The sequence below is a fragment of the Falco biarmicus genome, chromosome 5 (assembly GCF_023638135.1).
Source record: "Falco biarmicus isolate bFalBia1 chromosome 5, bFalBia1.pri, whole genome shotgun sequence".
Taxonomy (NCBI): domain Eukaryota; kingdom Metazoa; phylum Chordata; class Aves; order Falconiformes; family Falconidae; genus Falco; species Falco biarmicus.
The window spans coordinates 35,873,780-35,889,245 of record NC_079292.1 but is presented as its reverse complement, the minus strand read 5'-3'; the positions used below and the strand labels follow the sequence as shown (position 1 = coordinate 35,889,245).

General features: G+C 40.1%; 2 protein-coding genes across 2 annotated transcripts in view; both read left to right on the top strand.

Annotated features, from left to right (window-relative positions):
* The window catches only part of NUP107 (nucleoporin 107), a 32,055-nt gene extending 23,902 nt beyond the window's left edge, over window positions 1–8,153 (top strand). Inside the window, exons 18-28 of the mRNA XM_056339919.1 lie at window positions 46–115; window positions 565–683; window positions 2,216–2,254; window positions 2,603–2,753; window positions 3,763–3,869; window positions 4,872–4,974; window positions 5,153–5,313; window positions 5,499–5,624; window positions 6,328–6,441; window positions 6,719–6,886; window positions 7,823–8,153. Coding sequence (XP_056195894.1) covers window positions 46–115; window positions 565–683; window positions 2,216–2,254; window positions 2,603–2,753; window positions 3,763–3,869; window positions 4,872–4,974; window positions 5,153–5,313; window positions 5,499–5,624; window positions 6,328–6,441; window positions 6,719–6,886; window positions 7,823–7,930 — 1,266 coding nt within the window. The 3' untranslated portion in view covers window positions 7,931–8,153. The remainder of the gene's footprint in view (window positions 1–45; window positions 116–564; window positions 684–2,215; window positions 2,255–2,602; window positions 2,754–3,762; window positions 3,870–4,871; window positions 4,975–5,152; window positions 5,314–5,498; window positions 5,625–6,327; window positions 6,442–6,718; window positions 6,887–7,822) is intronic.
* Window positions 8,154–8,875: 722 nt separating this feature from the next.
* On the top strand, window positions 8,876–15,396 carry SLC35E3 (solute carrier family 35 member E3). The gene is made up of 5 exons (XM_056339921.1): window positions 8,876–9,391; window positions 9,527–9,637; window positions 11,252–11,410; window positions 12,350–12,432; window positions 12,904–15,396. The coding sequence occupies exons 1-5, from the start codon at window positions 9,002–9,004 to the stop codon at window positions 13,088–13,090; spliced, it is 930 nt and encodes a 309-aa protein (XP_056195896.1). The 5' UTR covers window positions 8,876–9,001; the 3' UTR covers window positions 13,091–15,396.
* Window positions 15,397–15,466: the final 70 nt, after the last annotated feature.

Sequence of the window (15,466 nt, the reverse complement as noted above, 5' to 3'; positions counted from 1 at the left end):
TATAAGATTTTATTCAAAATTTGAACTTTCTTTTTCTCTCCCCAGAGGGTTATAGAGGAGAATCAAGAACACTATCATGTGATTCAGAAATTCATTATACTGGGAGATGTGGATGGTGAGCTTTTCTCGAAGTGATTTTTTTTAAATGTCAACTGACTACATTATTTCTAGTGACCTTTCCAGAAACTTATATGTGAGTGGATTTTAGAAACACACAGCAGGCAAACCCCACCTAAAAGCTAAGCTGCTGCTTTCATCAAGAACTGTAGGGACTTTCTGCAGTTTGACATACACGGTAGTTTTCAAAGAAATCATGAAATCATGGTAATGTGTCAGAATGTATGAGAGACTATTGCCATAACTTTTTTCTGAGAAATGACAAAATATATACAGCAATTGCTTAAGCCAAACAGCTAAATCTTTCTAAAACTGTTGCTGTTCTGTTTTATTGGGTTTTTGAGGTTAAATTTGATTTGTTGAATGAATGCATAATTTCAAAATATTTCTTAGGTGCTTTTTTCCCCCGTGATACAGCTAATACTGACATTTCCTTGGTGGCTATAGGTTTAATGGAAGAATTTAGCAGATGGCTTTCCAAAGACAGAAGTGTGCTCCCAGGACACCTCCTTCGTTTCATGACACATCTTATTCTGTTTTTCCGCACTTTGGGCCTGCAGACTAAGGTAAGTTCACTTGTATTTGATTTCTTGTCACAGCAATATATAGTCTAAATTAGAAATGCTTGTGTGTGCATATATAAGCTAAATGCAGTGGTGGTACCGGGCTGATGAGGAGCTGCATGCTTAAACAGTGTATTTGTTGCTCTTGGAGCCTAAATAACAACAGTCAAAATTAGAAAAGAGCATCATCCTCTTCCCCTCCAGTTCAGCTTGAAAATTATCTTTCGAGGGTGACTCATTCTACTCACAAGCTCTTTACTGAGAAGGACCTGACTCAAACTTCAATGTAAGGCTGATTCATAGCAGCCAGGGTGCTTTGGATATAACCCGATCTTACACAGAGTGTTTGGAATTGTACCTACTGCTGTAAGCTCATAAATGTTTTTGCAGATGGGTCACAGTCATATAGCTGTAATTACTCTTTTCTGAGGCAATCACAAGTAATTAGCTCTCCTTTTCTACTGTTTTAAAATGTAGAAGTGCTTATGTATCAAATACATTTCTGAGTGTAACCTATTTTGGCAGAAGACAAATGTATTGTTTTCATTAGATGATTTAAATATGGCTGAGTTATGTTTTTTCATGCCTCTAATCATTACTCCATGTTGAAATTTATTTTGAAGTCAGTTAACATTTAGCTAATTAAGAGGAACTTGTGTGTGTGTATACATACGCATTTTTTTAGCCAGACTCAAAACTTAATGGGGCAGGTCTTTAAGCTAACGTATGGTAGAACTAGTCATTAGAATATGTTTATAGAGAGGGGACAAAAAAGGTGCAGTTTCCTACATAAATTCCATAGTAGGATTATAAATACCTGGTGATTACTGCCTCTACAATTTTGGAGTACATGAATTTACTTGAAGATTACTTAGTAAACCCTCAGCAGACCTCAGAGGGAAGAGGCAGTTAGGATGTCTTTTATGATGTTCCTTATTTGATGTTTGAGTACAATTCATATAGGTACATGCTTAGGTAAAGATCTCTAATTTTGCTTACACATATAAAACTAAAATGATAGTTCTTCACAGTAATACTTGAATCTTAGCTAAAGCAGTCTCAGGTGCTGACTATATGTTGATTGTTTAGTATAGGCTATTACAGATGAGCCAGGTGATGTTTCTACTCTGTACACGGGAGCTTTAGATAATTTTCTATAAATCAATAGTCCATGTAGCACACTGCAGTCGTCATATGTTCCACTTTTATTTATTAATTAAAAAAATAAGGAAAATATTTGAAAAAACATTTTAAAAGTAACTTTACAGTTACTCTGAAAACTATTATTACCCAGTTGCTGACATAGAAAATCCTTGGAACACTAAATCTTTGAATCAGAAGACCTTTTTTTAAAAAAAATAATTTTCTGAGAGAAAGTTCTTCCAGCTGAGCCTGTTTGAATATGTAGATTACTGAAGCAGGGATAAGCAAATAACCTTGTGTCTCTAATAGTGGTAGCCTGTAAAGTATCTTTCTTTTTGCTTTTTTGCCACATTATCTGATTTAAAATTGAATTTATATTTGTTTGCAATAAGGAGGAAGTTTCAGTTGAAGTCCTAAAGACCTACATTCAGGTAAGCTTTCAAAAATATAGTTTGCTTTCTCTAATAATTTAGACATAAAGGAGGAAGAAAAGGACAGTTAAGGTTACAGGATGGAAAGAGCTACAACGCAGTTAATGCTCTCAAGAGATACATGGAAGCTTGCCTAATGTGCAGAATTTCTGTCAGCAGCGCTTAAGTAAGAGACAGTTTTATTGATCCTTGTTTAGAAGCTGAGAAGTGGAATCTTCCTACATCAGAGCAAAATAATCTGAAATTTGTTAAGCATTTGTTTTAACTTACAACTTGTTCTTATGTGTTTTATGGAATATACATAGGAATATAGTATGTTTCTTTAAACATTTGCTTCTTATTCTGCAGCGGATGATATCTGAGAAGCACACAGATTTAATAGCGTTTTATGTTAGCCATTTGCCCCCAGAGCTAGCTGTTGCTCAGTATGCTTTATTTCTCGAAGATGTTACTGAAAGTGATCAACGTCACCACTGCCTTGAATTAGCAAAAGATGCAGGTGAGATATGTTGATTTTATATCCTGGGTTATTTTGCCTTTCAGTAGATCTTAATGCAAGACCTAGCTATGAAGGTTATATTGTTTCCTTCCTGTGTCTCTTTACTTTTTGATTAAATAAAACTAATTTGCTGATCACTTCTTCAAGCAGGTATATTGTGGGTTTTAACTGACCTGGGATTGCAGTTCTTTTTCTGATAAACTAAGCATCACTTTTGCTTCTGGATTATGTCTAAACACAGCAAGAAGTAAATGCCACCTGCCTGTCTCAAATACATGCTCTGAAGCTTGACATGATTGTATTATTACTGAAAAGTAATTCTAAAAATACATACCTGTTCATGGTTTTAGGAAGGTTATGAGTATCTTAATTTTTTTGTCCTATTTATAGTGCTTTTTCTTAGCCATGGTGGGTTGTTTGCATGAATTGTAAGTTTCCTTCCAGGCCTGTACATCAAACCAAAAGGGAGTGTAGTCAAGCAGCACACTATCCATTGTTTGACAATGTCTTTGTGCCACTCAAAATTCACAAAGCAATAGATTTACTGCAGACTTCAGTGTCTAACTTTTCTCAATCGTTTTTAGTAATTTTCTTTTAAAAACTAAGGGTGAGGTTTCAAAAATAAAACATCCTGCTTAAGCATCTGTAAAAGGACTATTCTGAGCTTTTCCTGGTATGTTCCTTTCAAATCTTAGTCTTGCCATCACAGTTGTAGGAATCAGTGCTATCAGCAAATACATCTGTGTTCCCAGCACAGACAGGAGAACTTGTTAGTTGTCTTACTCTTTTTCCAATGTTTAAGTTCCCTGTCACCTCAGATATCATTATTCTGAAATACCTGCAAGAAATTAGGTCTCTCAAAAGCTTTTAATTTACTCTGACAATGAGTGTAAACAGACTGATAAGAATTACTAGTAATAAGGAATAAGATCAACAGCTGGAGTCTGAAATTCGTTTTGTGGCAAGTTTGAATTTATGATCACTCTTACGTAGTTCTCTCTTAACCCAGGTTTGGATGTTGCAACCATAACAAAAACTGTTGTTGAAAACATCCGCAAGAAGGATGCTGGTGAATTCAGTCACCATGACCATATGTTAGATACAGGCACAACGGAGGTGAGTGTATTTCGTAGGGCAGATACTCCAGTTTGCAATCAACTACAGAGTCTTTTACCATCTATGATCCATATTTATCTTTCAACAATAGTGGAAATTGCCTTGAAAAAGCTTGAGGGAAATACACTTTCTATGTGACCAAGTGAGGAGTTGAATCACATGTAGAAACAGAAGTTACGAACTGATCTTGATCTTCTGGGCTGTGGTATATGTTGCTCAGCAGCATGTCTGTATGCAAACAATAAGTGAAGATAAAGTCCATGAAATGACTAGAACAAGATGTGTGGCAGCTGAGATTAGGATACTGTAGCTTCTAAGAATTATGGGGATTAATACTTTGGATCTCAGATATACCTTATCACATGCTCAAGTGACATATTCTACTAGCTACAACAGATGCTGCCTTTACTGACCGTTTACTTGGCATCACTACTGAGAGTTGATCAGTTGGATCCAACTCAGTACTTAAGTGACAGTGAGGTACTGTTAATAGCTTGCATTCAAAGTACTGTTTAGAAAGCACCTGATAGCTGGCAAATTTGTGGCTTTTTTTTTTTTTCCTGTTCAGTACAAAGTTTAAGCTGTCTAAGCCAAACAGGTAGTTTATCTAACACAAGAATTGGAAAACCGTGGTTGCAGGCTGATGGCACCCATGAAGATTATAGCAAAGGCTTCATAAACCATGTTTGTACACTGCATTCCTATTACAGTTTGAGGAAGATGCATGGTAATCCAGAAACATTTTTGAGAGCTGATGTTCATCCATTGGTCTGAATATCTTGGGAATACTTAGAAATGGATTTTTTAATTACTCTAGATTGCAGACTGTTGTCTAAGCTTTTGATATTGAAGTTGTGAATAAAGCAAAGCAATCCTTGTTAGTATGTCATAATGCTATCCAAAGATCCCTAGAGACTTGTATATTTCATTGACCAGATTTAATGTGTCTAGTATCAGTTGTATGCTGGAAGTTTTAGTAAATCTATATGTTGTTTTTTACAGGTGGATCGACTGAAAATAGATGTAATTGACTGGCTCGTATTTGATCCTGCACAGAGGGCAGAAGCACTTAAACAAAGCAATGCAATCATGAGGAAGTTCTTGGGTACTAAACTTCACAAATATTGTAGACTTTTACAAATGTTGGTTTTGATCTCATTGGCTCTTGGCACTACATTTAATATAACTTTGAATCTAGTTATTAAAAAGCATGGGTATGCCAGTTTTTAAAAATCAAGTATGGAGATTGCAAAGCTGTTGATACTCAGTTCGCATTCTCATAGCATCCAAGAAACATGAAGCTGCAAAAGATGTGTTTGTGAAGATTCCCCAAGACTCTATAGCAGAAATATATAACCAATGGGAAGAACAGGGAATGGATGCTCCACTTCCAGCTGAAGATGACAATGCTATACGGGAACATTTATGTATTCGGGCATATTTGGTGAGTTTCAAATATGCTGTATTCCAAGTTATTACTTAGAAATAATGGTGGCTTTGCCTTGGTGATGAAACTTTAAGCTTTGTCCATTTGGTGTAAATTCTGATTCCTGGATGCACTATAGCTGTGCGTTTAAGGACATCTATGTGAGTCAAAAATGTCCAAACACTATTTCCAATGCAATCCAGGAAGCCCATGAAACCTTTAATGAATGGTTCAAACACATGAACTCAGCTCCGCAGAAGCCTTCTTTGTTACCACAAGCAACTTTCACTGAAAAAGTGGCCCATGAACATAAAGAAAAGAAGTATGAGGTAGGTAAAAGTTCAAGTTATTTACTATAGACTTTCACATTCTTGCTTAGGAGGCAGTCTTAGCTTAATGGAAGTGTAGAAGACTGCTAATTTGTATTGCTTAAGAACTTTTCTAAATTATTCTATTTTTATGCTGAGGGAGTATGAGACAGTAGAATAGTTAATGCCACTGCAAAATAAATTACACTGGTTTTTTTATATGGCTCAGCTTTACATATTAACATTGCAACATAATAGTAAATACTCATTATAATGTGTTGATTGTTAATATTGTTAATAAATCTGAGTACTTGATTTTGCTATTAACTCTTTATTCTTGTATTTGTCACATTTTTTCTAAAAGATGCTGCCATTTTGTTTATTTTGCAAAAAGAACTTTTGGCATGTCTGGCCAGTATAATGTACAATGTACTGTATTCAATTAATACAAGTATTGGTTTTATAAGCATGGCAGAATAAGTTGTTTAAAATTATCTTCCTCTAGTGGCTTTGCTTCTGAATAACCTGTCTGGCTCTGGACAGAGAATTAAGCAAGGATGAAAATAGCTGTTAGCAGCAGGCTTTTAAGTTCTAGCCATTGGCAGAAGATTCTCATTTGAATTGGAGCTGCACTGGCTATTGCATGATAGGTGAAGAGTCTGTGTTAAAATAGCCTTGGAAATTATCCTGTTCTGCAGTAGTTTATTTTTTCTTTCTTTGCCAGATGGATTATGGTATTTGGAAAGGTCTCTTGGATGCTCTTACAGCTGATGTGAAAGAGAAAATGTACAATGTGTTGCTGTTTGTTGATGGAGGATGGATGGTTGATGTCAGAGAGGTAAAATGAAATTTTATATCATGGGGCAGACCACAAAGCACAGATTGTACCCAGCTGTACCTTTTTAGTTTGATACGCCTTTTTAATTCACTCTGGCCTTGTTGTGACCAGTTACAGATTGCTCCCCCTTCCGTTACCATATAAATCAGGTCTGACAGTCCAGTCTAGGCTGGTTAGTCCAGTTTTTTGCCTCTGATGCTACTAATTATGTGGTTACAGTAAGTTGCCTTTTAAAGTAGATGTTCATAATACTAATATGTTATTTTGCTATGGTAAGGATGCTGAGGATGACCCTGAACGAACACACCAGATGATTCTGCTGCGAAAGCTGTGTCTGCCAATGATGTGCTTTTTGCTACACACAGTGTTACATAGTACTGGACAGTATCAGGAGTGCCTCCGCCTGGCTGACATGGTTGCTTCTGAGCGACACAAGCTTTATACGGTGAGTTAGTGAGAGCTGCAGGCAGTTTAACTTCCATTTAAAAGCTCTGTGGGTTGACTGTGGAAAAAGCTTCTATATAGAGAGGAGGATGCCATATGTTCCTTAACATCATAAGTTTCTTTATCTCTTCCTGTTCATTGCAATGGTAAAGGTTTCCTTGTATGCTGATTTAAGGAATCAGAGTTAACTTTGAAACACTGAAGAAGATGCCAGTGTTTTGACAAGCAGTTCTTCTGAGCAGTCCGGTTACTAATTTTTGGATGGGAACTATTGAATTGAAATCAGTTTAACAGTTGGAGCTGATGATCTTAAAGGTCTTTTCCAACATGAACAATTCTGTGATTCCAAGTTGGGCTGTAAAACTGCAATTGATTTTTTTTAATTCCATTACCTTTCAGAACATCGTATAAGCAGGTTTTGTTTTGGACCATTTGGTTTACCCCTAACCTCCTTTCACTCCAAAAGCCTGAAAAATAGCCCCAAAAAACATTGTAACTTTAAAAAAAAAACCTCAAACCCAACAAAAAAACCCCAAACCTAACCCACAACACTGCTCCCCCTGAAAAAAAAAAAAAAACAACCAAGGATTAGAAATCTGAAAAGAGACATCAAGGCTGAGAAAAATACTGTGATGCATTTGCCTGGATTGGCTTGAGATCTTTGCCAGGAATAGCACGAAAATTAAACTTGGCTGTTTACCACTAATCTCTGTAGTAGTTATGAGACACGGAGCTATCTTGAGACTGCCTTCACATTTTGGATACTGCTGCTAGCTTCCAGTCCTTTATTAAACGTCATTCTGAAATGTCTGATGTTCACATTGTCTTAGAAAGAAAGAAACATTAGTAATCTAACCACCATTTACTTTGATATCAGTGATGTTCCTTGGAAATAAATACAACTTCAGTGTGTGAGGGTGGATTTTTTTGTTCTTAGGTATTTTCAAAAGAAGAACTCCGAAAGCTTCTGCAGAAGCTGAGGGAATCTTCTCTGATGCTTCTGGACCAGGATCTTGATCCTTTGGGATATGAAATTCAGTCATAGGATTTCATGTGGATACTTGCAGAATCTTACAAACATGGACATTCTGGTTGTAAAAAAAGATCAAAACCGTGACTTGGACAAACTGTTCTGATCTTTGGGGGGGAAAAAACTCAACCCCTCAGATTTCGATTGCAATTTGAAAAATTCAGACCAACTTCAGAGACAATATTTGTAATACAACCTTTTAATTTTTTTTTTTAATAAAAGTGCTTCACAAACAGAACGTGCTTCTTCATTCTAATCTAAAATGTCATTGCACAACTGTGGTGTTTGTATGAACTTCCTTAATGACTGCTACATGCAAGAGTGCTGGCTGTAGACTAGAAACATCACTTGGCAGGAGCAGAATGCGCAAGGGTGCAGTAGAAAGTGAGAGTGCAGGAAGCTGTACGTGGAAAGCAGGGGAGAAGAAAGCAGACGAAGGGGGCTGGAGGAAAGGAACATCAGAGGAAGAGGGAAAGCAAAGGGCTACTGCCAGCTGGGAGAGAAGGGCTGGCTTGCGTCAGGGCTTGTGCTGTTGTCACCTACGTTATGTAGTTGGCAAAACGCTGCTGTAATCCTGAGGCGGTGCAAAGGTGGTTATACCTGGGAGCTCCCAAGTCAGGATTGTTACCGTTTATTCGCAAACCTTGTTCTGGCCCGGTTACACGTGCAAACGCGCAGTGAGCGGCCCGACCCGGGGCGCGATGCGCGCCGCGCCCGTGCTGCCGGCAGCGCCCGGCCCGGCCGCCCGGAGCCCCTTCGGAGCGCTTCGGGCAGGAGCCGCTTCTGCCCGCGGCGGGGCAGCCGGGGGGTGGTCGGGGGGGTCCTGCCCACCGGCGTGGGTGCGCTCGGCGACCGCTGCCCGGCTGCCGTGAGGAGCGCGGCGGCTGAGGGCGGGCAGAGGCGCTGGGAGCGGCGGCTCCGCCCGCGGGGCTGTGCCGGAGCGGGCGGGGCCACCGGAAAGCGCGAGCCCACGTGTCCCGGCGGGGCGGGGGCAGGCGGCGGCGGCCCGGCCGGTGCGCTGGCGGCCGGCGGGGCTGCCTGGGGCGGGGGTGCCTGGGCCGCTGCTGCCCGGCCCCGCGGGACGCCATGGGCTGGCTGCCGACGCAGGGCCGGCTGGCGGCGGGGCTGCTGGTGAACCTGGCCGCCTCCATCTGCATCGTCTTCCTGAACAAGTGGCTGTACGTGCGGCTGGGCTTCCCCAACCTCAGCCTCACGCTGGTGCACTTCGCCATCACCTGGCTCGGTCTCTACCTGTGCCAGGCGCTCGGCGCCTTCTCCCCCAAGAGCCTACAGCCCGCCCAGGTGCTGCCGCTGGCCCTCAGCTTCTGCGGCTTCGTCGTCTTCACCAACCTCTCCCTGCAGAGCAACACCATCGGTACCTACCAGCTGGCAAAGGCCATGACCACGCCGGTCATCGTGGTCATCCAGAGCCTGGCTTACGGCAAGACCTTCCCTCTCCGGATCAAGCTCACGCTGGTGAGCGGGCGGCGGGGCTGAGGGGAGCGGGGAGGGGGCGGGGCTCGGCCGTCGCCTCAGGCCGGGCGGGCGGGGAGGGGAGGGCGGGAGGCGACGGTGGCGGTCCGGCCTAAAACCGCCTGTCCCCCTCGTTAGGTCCCCATCACGCTGGGCGTCTTCCTCAACTCCTACTACGACGTGAAGTTCAGCGTCCTCGGGATGGCGTTCGCCACGCTGGGTGTCCTGGTGACCTCCCTCTACCAAGTGGTGGGTAATGGCGGGGGGAGAGGGGGAGGAGAGGGCGGGAGCCTCGTGTTGGTTGGTCTTCAGGCCGCTGTCCCTTGGTTAGGTCACCTTTAAACAGCATCCTGCCTGCCAGGAAGCCCTCCTTAATTATTTGTAAAAGAAAAAAATAATAAAAAAAAATCAGCAAACTGTGATAATTCACCACAACCCCTGCTAAATTGTTTAAGGAATTGATCGTCCTTGCTGCTAGGATTTGGGGTGTCATCTTTAATGTGCCGTGAGCGTATTTTCAAGGGTTGAAGATTGCTTTATTGCTAAAACTCCGCTTTTCTGGAAAGCCCAGATGATCTCCATGCTGAAGTGAGGGCCTTGCCTCTGAGCCTTTCCCTGGAAAGGCCGTTTTCCAGTAGCTGAGGTTGGCAGGGGCCTCTGGAGATCATCTGGGCCAACCTCCCTGCGCGAGCAGGTGTCTTTGAGCTATTTACCCTTTCTTCTATTTCCACTCTACACAGTCTAAGGTGTTTCTGTAGAGGGTGTGTTAATATATATGCACAATATAACTTTTATGGCTGCTTATGGTTGAAAAAATAGCTATGTCCAAGGACTGCCTTAGCCCCTTCTGCTGCAATGTTCTACTAACAGCTCACTACCGCCTGTAAAAGCCTCCTGATGTAAAGTCCCCTCATGTTGATGTGATAGTCATCATCATCAATTTAAATGTAAATTGCTCTGTAACAGGTGTATTGTGCCTCCAAAAGAAGTGAGGCTCTTTGACCTGTAGTGTGCAAGATCATAAATAATGGTCTTCTGTCCTGTTTTGACACAGGAGGAGGAGGAGAGAGGTGCCGCATAACTTTAAATGACAGGGTTTGTTTTGGAGAAATTTTAGTAGCTGAGTGAAATTATTCTGTATTTCTAAAAAATACTTAGCAAGTTTATATGCTGGAATCCTTGTTACTAATTAACATGATTTTATGAAGTATGTAAGTGTCATTCTTCAGTATAATACGAAGATGCATCTTTTTAGCTATTAACATCTGTCTTCATAACCATAGATAACTAATGTTTCTTAAAGTATGCTACATTGAAAATCCAAGTTACAGTCAATTATACTCAATCCTGAAGTGAAATCCAGTAAATTTGGAATAAACCAGCAAAAGACAGACAAATGTTTACTGGTTTTGTTAGCTTGTGTGTGGAAGAAAATGAGGAGAAAGGAGCAAAAGGAGATCTCTGCTTAGGCGAAGGCACTCTGCTTCATCATAGACAGGATCTGGAATTTGTCTTGAGAATAGAAGGGACCTAGCATTTTCTTCCCAGCTCTGCTACTTTTTTTGTTCTTCCTCAAGTATAATACTTGACCCCCAGGCTATGGGAAAAGGAAGGTTTAGGCACTCAGGGTTTTTTCATTGACCCTGCATGTGATTTTCTCCTTACGTGGCTTGTGTGCTTGCAAGAGACAAATGCATGGGCCTCCAGTTAGGCAAAGGTATACGATGATGCTCAACAGTCTGTTTGTGTAGTGTTGTCCCCATGAGATTCCCTCTTTGTTAGGAGCCAGTTCGCTTTTCTCAAGTTTTCAATTTATGGGGTTTTTTTCCTCGCAAGTTTAACAGCTTTCTCTTTTGCTTTTAGTGGGTAGGAGCTAAGCAGCATGAGTTGCAGGTAAACTCTATGCAGTTGCTGTACTATCAGGCGCCGATGTCCTCAGCTATGTTGTTGTTCATCATACCCTTCTTTGAGCCAGTCTTTGGAGAAGGGGGAATATTTGGGCCCTGGACACTTTCTGCTGTGGTAAGGCTTTTATTGACTTTATTTTAATTTAAATAATGATCATTGATTTAGTTAAACTTGTATTAAGATCTGTTTCGTGGTGAAACAGGTTTTTGTGCAGTCATCGACTGTAATGAGGTGAGAGGGGCGTGTGTAAGAAAGAACCCTTGTTGCGTCTGCCCCACTTCCTCTTAGAGGAGTCTGTTGTCAATTGATTTACCTCCTTATTCTAGTTTCTGTTTAGAGGGCATCTGAACAACAGGAAAATCTGACAAAAATCGAGAAGCTTCCCCTAGTGTATTAAATTAAAAATATGTTAAGTGCCCTAGTTCCAGCTCTTACTGTTCAACTCAGAAAAGGGATAAGCATGCTCACTTTTGACACTCTCAGCTCCTCTTCTGCGGAAGGATGCCAACATTGGTTGCCCTCTAGAATTGCTAGTTTATTATCACTAAGAAGGCTCTAATTTCTCTCTTTATCCTTCTGTCCAAAAAAGAGCCAGAGGCATATTCTCACCACTGCTGATTTTGCCGCTCAGTGATGGGTCATTTCTTGTAGTGCTGCAGTTTATGAACGGGATAGCAACTATTCTCAATAATAAAACTGGATATTTTTACAAAATAGTTTGTGTTATGAACATAAATAAGACGTTGTCTCAAAGGTAAAGATTACAACTTCTGTGTATGAGTAGCCAGATTTTCCATATCACTCTTGAATGTTTACTGATGGTAAAGGAGAAAAGGCTTGTGGTTGTATCAGTATGTATTTATGGACGTCGTACCCTGAGCTACTTATACATATCACCAGTGTCTGTACTGATTTGAAGCTGTTTCTATTTTTGTTCTCCATATGTTTTTTGTGCCTGATATTTTGCATTTGAAAGGAAACTAAATAACCTGGAATATATCTACAAATGGCCAAAAGCATGTCAGATTACTGACTGTGTCCATTAATCCACAGATAATGGTACTGCTGTCTGGAATAATAGCCTTTATGGTAAACTTGTCCATTTACTGGATCATTGGAAATACATCACCTGTCACGTATCCTTTGTAGCATTAGCTGTTTCTCCTGTTTCCAGATGAATTATGTCAGCATTCATTTGGGCTGATTTACTGTGGGAAAATTGTTTGGTAACCTGCCTGCTTTATCTTAAATGATGAAGTTGGAAAAGCCTGTTCCTATTGTAGTTTATTTTGGTTTTTTGTTTGGGCATTGTGTAGATAATGGTGGCTAACTTACTGACCTGACCTTCTTACCTACAAATAATATTTACCCACGCTTCGGCCACCTTGAGGAAGTGGTGGCGTGTCAGTCAGTTTGTAGTGTATGATGGGTGAAAGACTTTAGGTGGAGGTTAATTCTCATAGCCGCAGAGATGCAGAAAAGTTGAATTAGTTGAAGTCAACGTGACGTACCATTGCATGCTTTGGATGTAATTAATGAAGTTCCCAAGTGTTTGTTTTTACAAAAAATAATACTGAAAATTGCTGTTATCCTTAACAGAGGTCTAGGTATAACATGTTTGGACATTTCAAGTTCTGCATCACTCTCCTGGGAGGGTGCCTCTTATTTAAGGATCCACTGTCAGTTAATCAAGGCCTTGGGATTCTGTGCACATTGTTGGGCATTTTAGCTTACACCCACTTCAAGCTTAGTGAGCAGGAAAGCAGTAAAAGTAAATTGGTTCAGCGTCCATAAAGCAAGAGTTTCTGGAGATTAATAATATTGTGAAGGAAAGCAAGTACTTAAATATGCATTGATTCTGGAATGCACAAAATCGCCTTGTTCATTTAGATCTGTGGGTTTAGTTTAACCACCAGGATATTTATTCTGTAACTAAACCAAACAGACTGAATTATGTAAAATGGTGGGGGTTTGCCATCTCAGTCCGTCCGATCATTTTCATTGAGTTAAACTGGTAACTTAAAAGAGAGGAAGACACACTTCAAATTGCTGTGGAAGGTATACTGAAATAATTACATTTTTTGGATACCAAATGAGATCATGATGGCTACAGTTACCATGCAGAGAGAGAAAAAGATAAAGAATCCTGTCTCTGTGATTGTGCCAGCATTGCTGTTGTGAGGAAACTTGGAGGCACTTTTATGCAGATGTTCGGGTATGTAGTGATGCTTCCTCCTTTTTGTCTGATGAATGATGAAGAGGAAACATACATCATTCAGTAGTTTTAAAAAGGGCCACCAAGTTCATTTCTATTTCTTGTATGCCTTCTTGTGTTTGGCTTCAACACACAGATAGATTTGGGCTGAAGAAAGTACATGAAGATGGAGAGAGATGAGAAGGAGACACTGGAAAACTTGAAGCCACAGGCCAAGCTATAGAAAAGTAGCAATTCAGATCTAAACGATTCACCTTAAACTTTTATTTTGGTCCATCAGGGCATTAATGAAATCATTCATGTTTTAGAGAATTCTGTTATTGCTTTATAATTTTCTCTAATGCCAAAACAAAGGCTTTACATGAGATCTTGTAAATACTCCTGAGCCTAATAAAATCTCTGTTTTTTGTGGTAATAACCAAATATTTTGCAGCCCTTGCACGCAGACACCCATGTTAAAAATAGTTTTTGAGAAACCTTTGGAAAGGTCACCATCTGTAATGGATGTGAAGGTTGCCCAGTTCTCTCTCCTGCCTTCAGCTCCACCTCCGTCACTCCAGCACCTTTCCCCGAGTTACCTTCGGTGGGATCTACAGATTTGTCTGTTCTCGTCGTTCCAGAGCAAGGCCCAGGGGCTGTCTGAGCAGTGCTGGGTAGGCAGCATTTCTTCAACAGACGGTCCCTGGAAATGTGTCAGAGTGACTGAAGAGCGCGAGGTGGGACCTGCTTCTGCTCTTTCAGGAATGCTTTGAAAATTATTTTATGACAGTATCAAGCACCGTTTTTGACAACATGGAAGGAAGAAATTGAGTGCTGTTCTATTTAAAAAAAGAAAGAAAAAATAACTGCTTTCAGTAAATCTGGTGAGAACGTATGTTCACTAGATTTGCAGGGTTAGAATTTATTTGCAATGTCTTAATCCTTACATTTTGGGGTTCATTTTATCTTCATCTACCTCTAGCAGATTTGAAGAGGGGAATTATGTGAACAAAACCAGGTATTTAAGTTTTACAGCCACCGGCAGAAATTATATTAGTTCCTCCAAGCGTTTTACAATATAGGTAACAAGTCTTTGTGTAGGAAACAATGCAAATCTTCTCAAGCTTGTAAATTATTTATTCTGTTACAGAGTTCTTGATTTAAGAAAAAGTTATTTCTTTGTGTAACCTAAGTTTACAACATAACACTCTATATAATTTCAGAGTTAGAAATACCTGAATAATTTTACATCTTTACCAGCTGTTTCTTGGACATTATACTGATCCAAGGATAATTTTTTGTATACGTTTTTATAAGTCTATATAATTAGTTTTAAAATACAGCCTGGACTACTGAAAGATATGTTGAGACAATCTATCTCTGGATGCATATCTTTCAGTACGACACTGAGAAAGCCATTTGCATTAATTTGTGCTGTGCACAAGTTCTACTAAAATGTAGATAGACTGCAAAGACTTAGTTAGAAAAGAAGAATTGAATTAAAAGCCTGTGTAACAACAGTATTTGGGATGAGACAGATGTAAATGTTTATAAAGTCCTGGAATGAACAAAACAACCATGTCTGAAAATACAAGACTCCTTCAGGAGAGAAGCAGATCTGCAAGAGAAAGTTAACAGTGTCATTAAAACAATACATTATAAATACAGTCTGTTGCTGGAGTGTGTAAGTCGTGGAGGTCACTTAGGTGACGTGATTTTTTTTCATATGTTCGAGAACTCTCCTTTGAGATTTGCCTGTTGTATCTGACAAAGTATCTTGAACTTGTCATATGGTTCAAAATATTAAATTCAAGAGGCTTGTGTAATCATGAGATAAATAGATATTTGTATGTATTGTTTCTTTGAATACCATGTATAGGGTGAGAATAAATTTTTAATCACCTGACTGATACCTGCTTATTGCAGGGGAGAACAGTTGTTCGTGACTTTTTTCGTCTTCTGCTTGGATTGCTTAG

Bases quoted from the DNA above. Each gene is read 5' to 3' on its own strand.
- SLC35E3 (XM_056339921.1), top strand. From the start codon at position 9,002: ATGGGCTGGCTGCCGACGCAGGGCCGGCTGGCGGCGGGGCTGCTGGTG. The intron at 9,392-9,526 runs GTGAGCGGGCGG...CCCCCTCGTTAG, and splicing joins TCCGGATCAAGCTCACGCTG to GTCCCCATCACGCTGGGCGT. The intron at 12,433-12,903 runs GTATCCTTTGTA...ACAGAGGTCTAG, and splicing joins GGAAATACATCACCTGTCAC to GTATAACATGTTTGGACATT.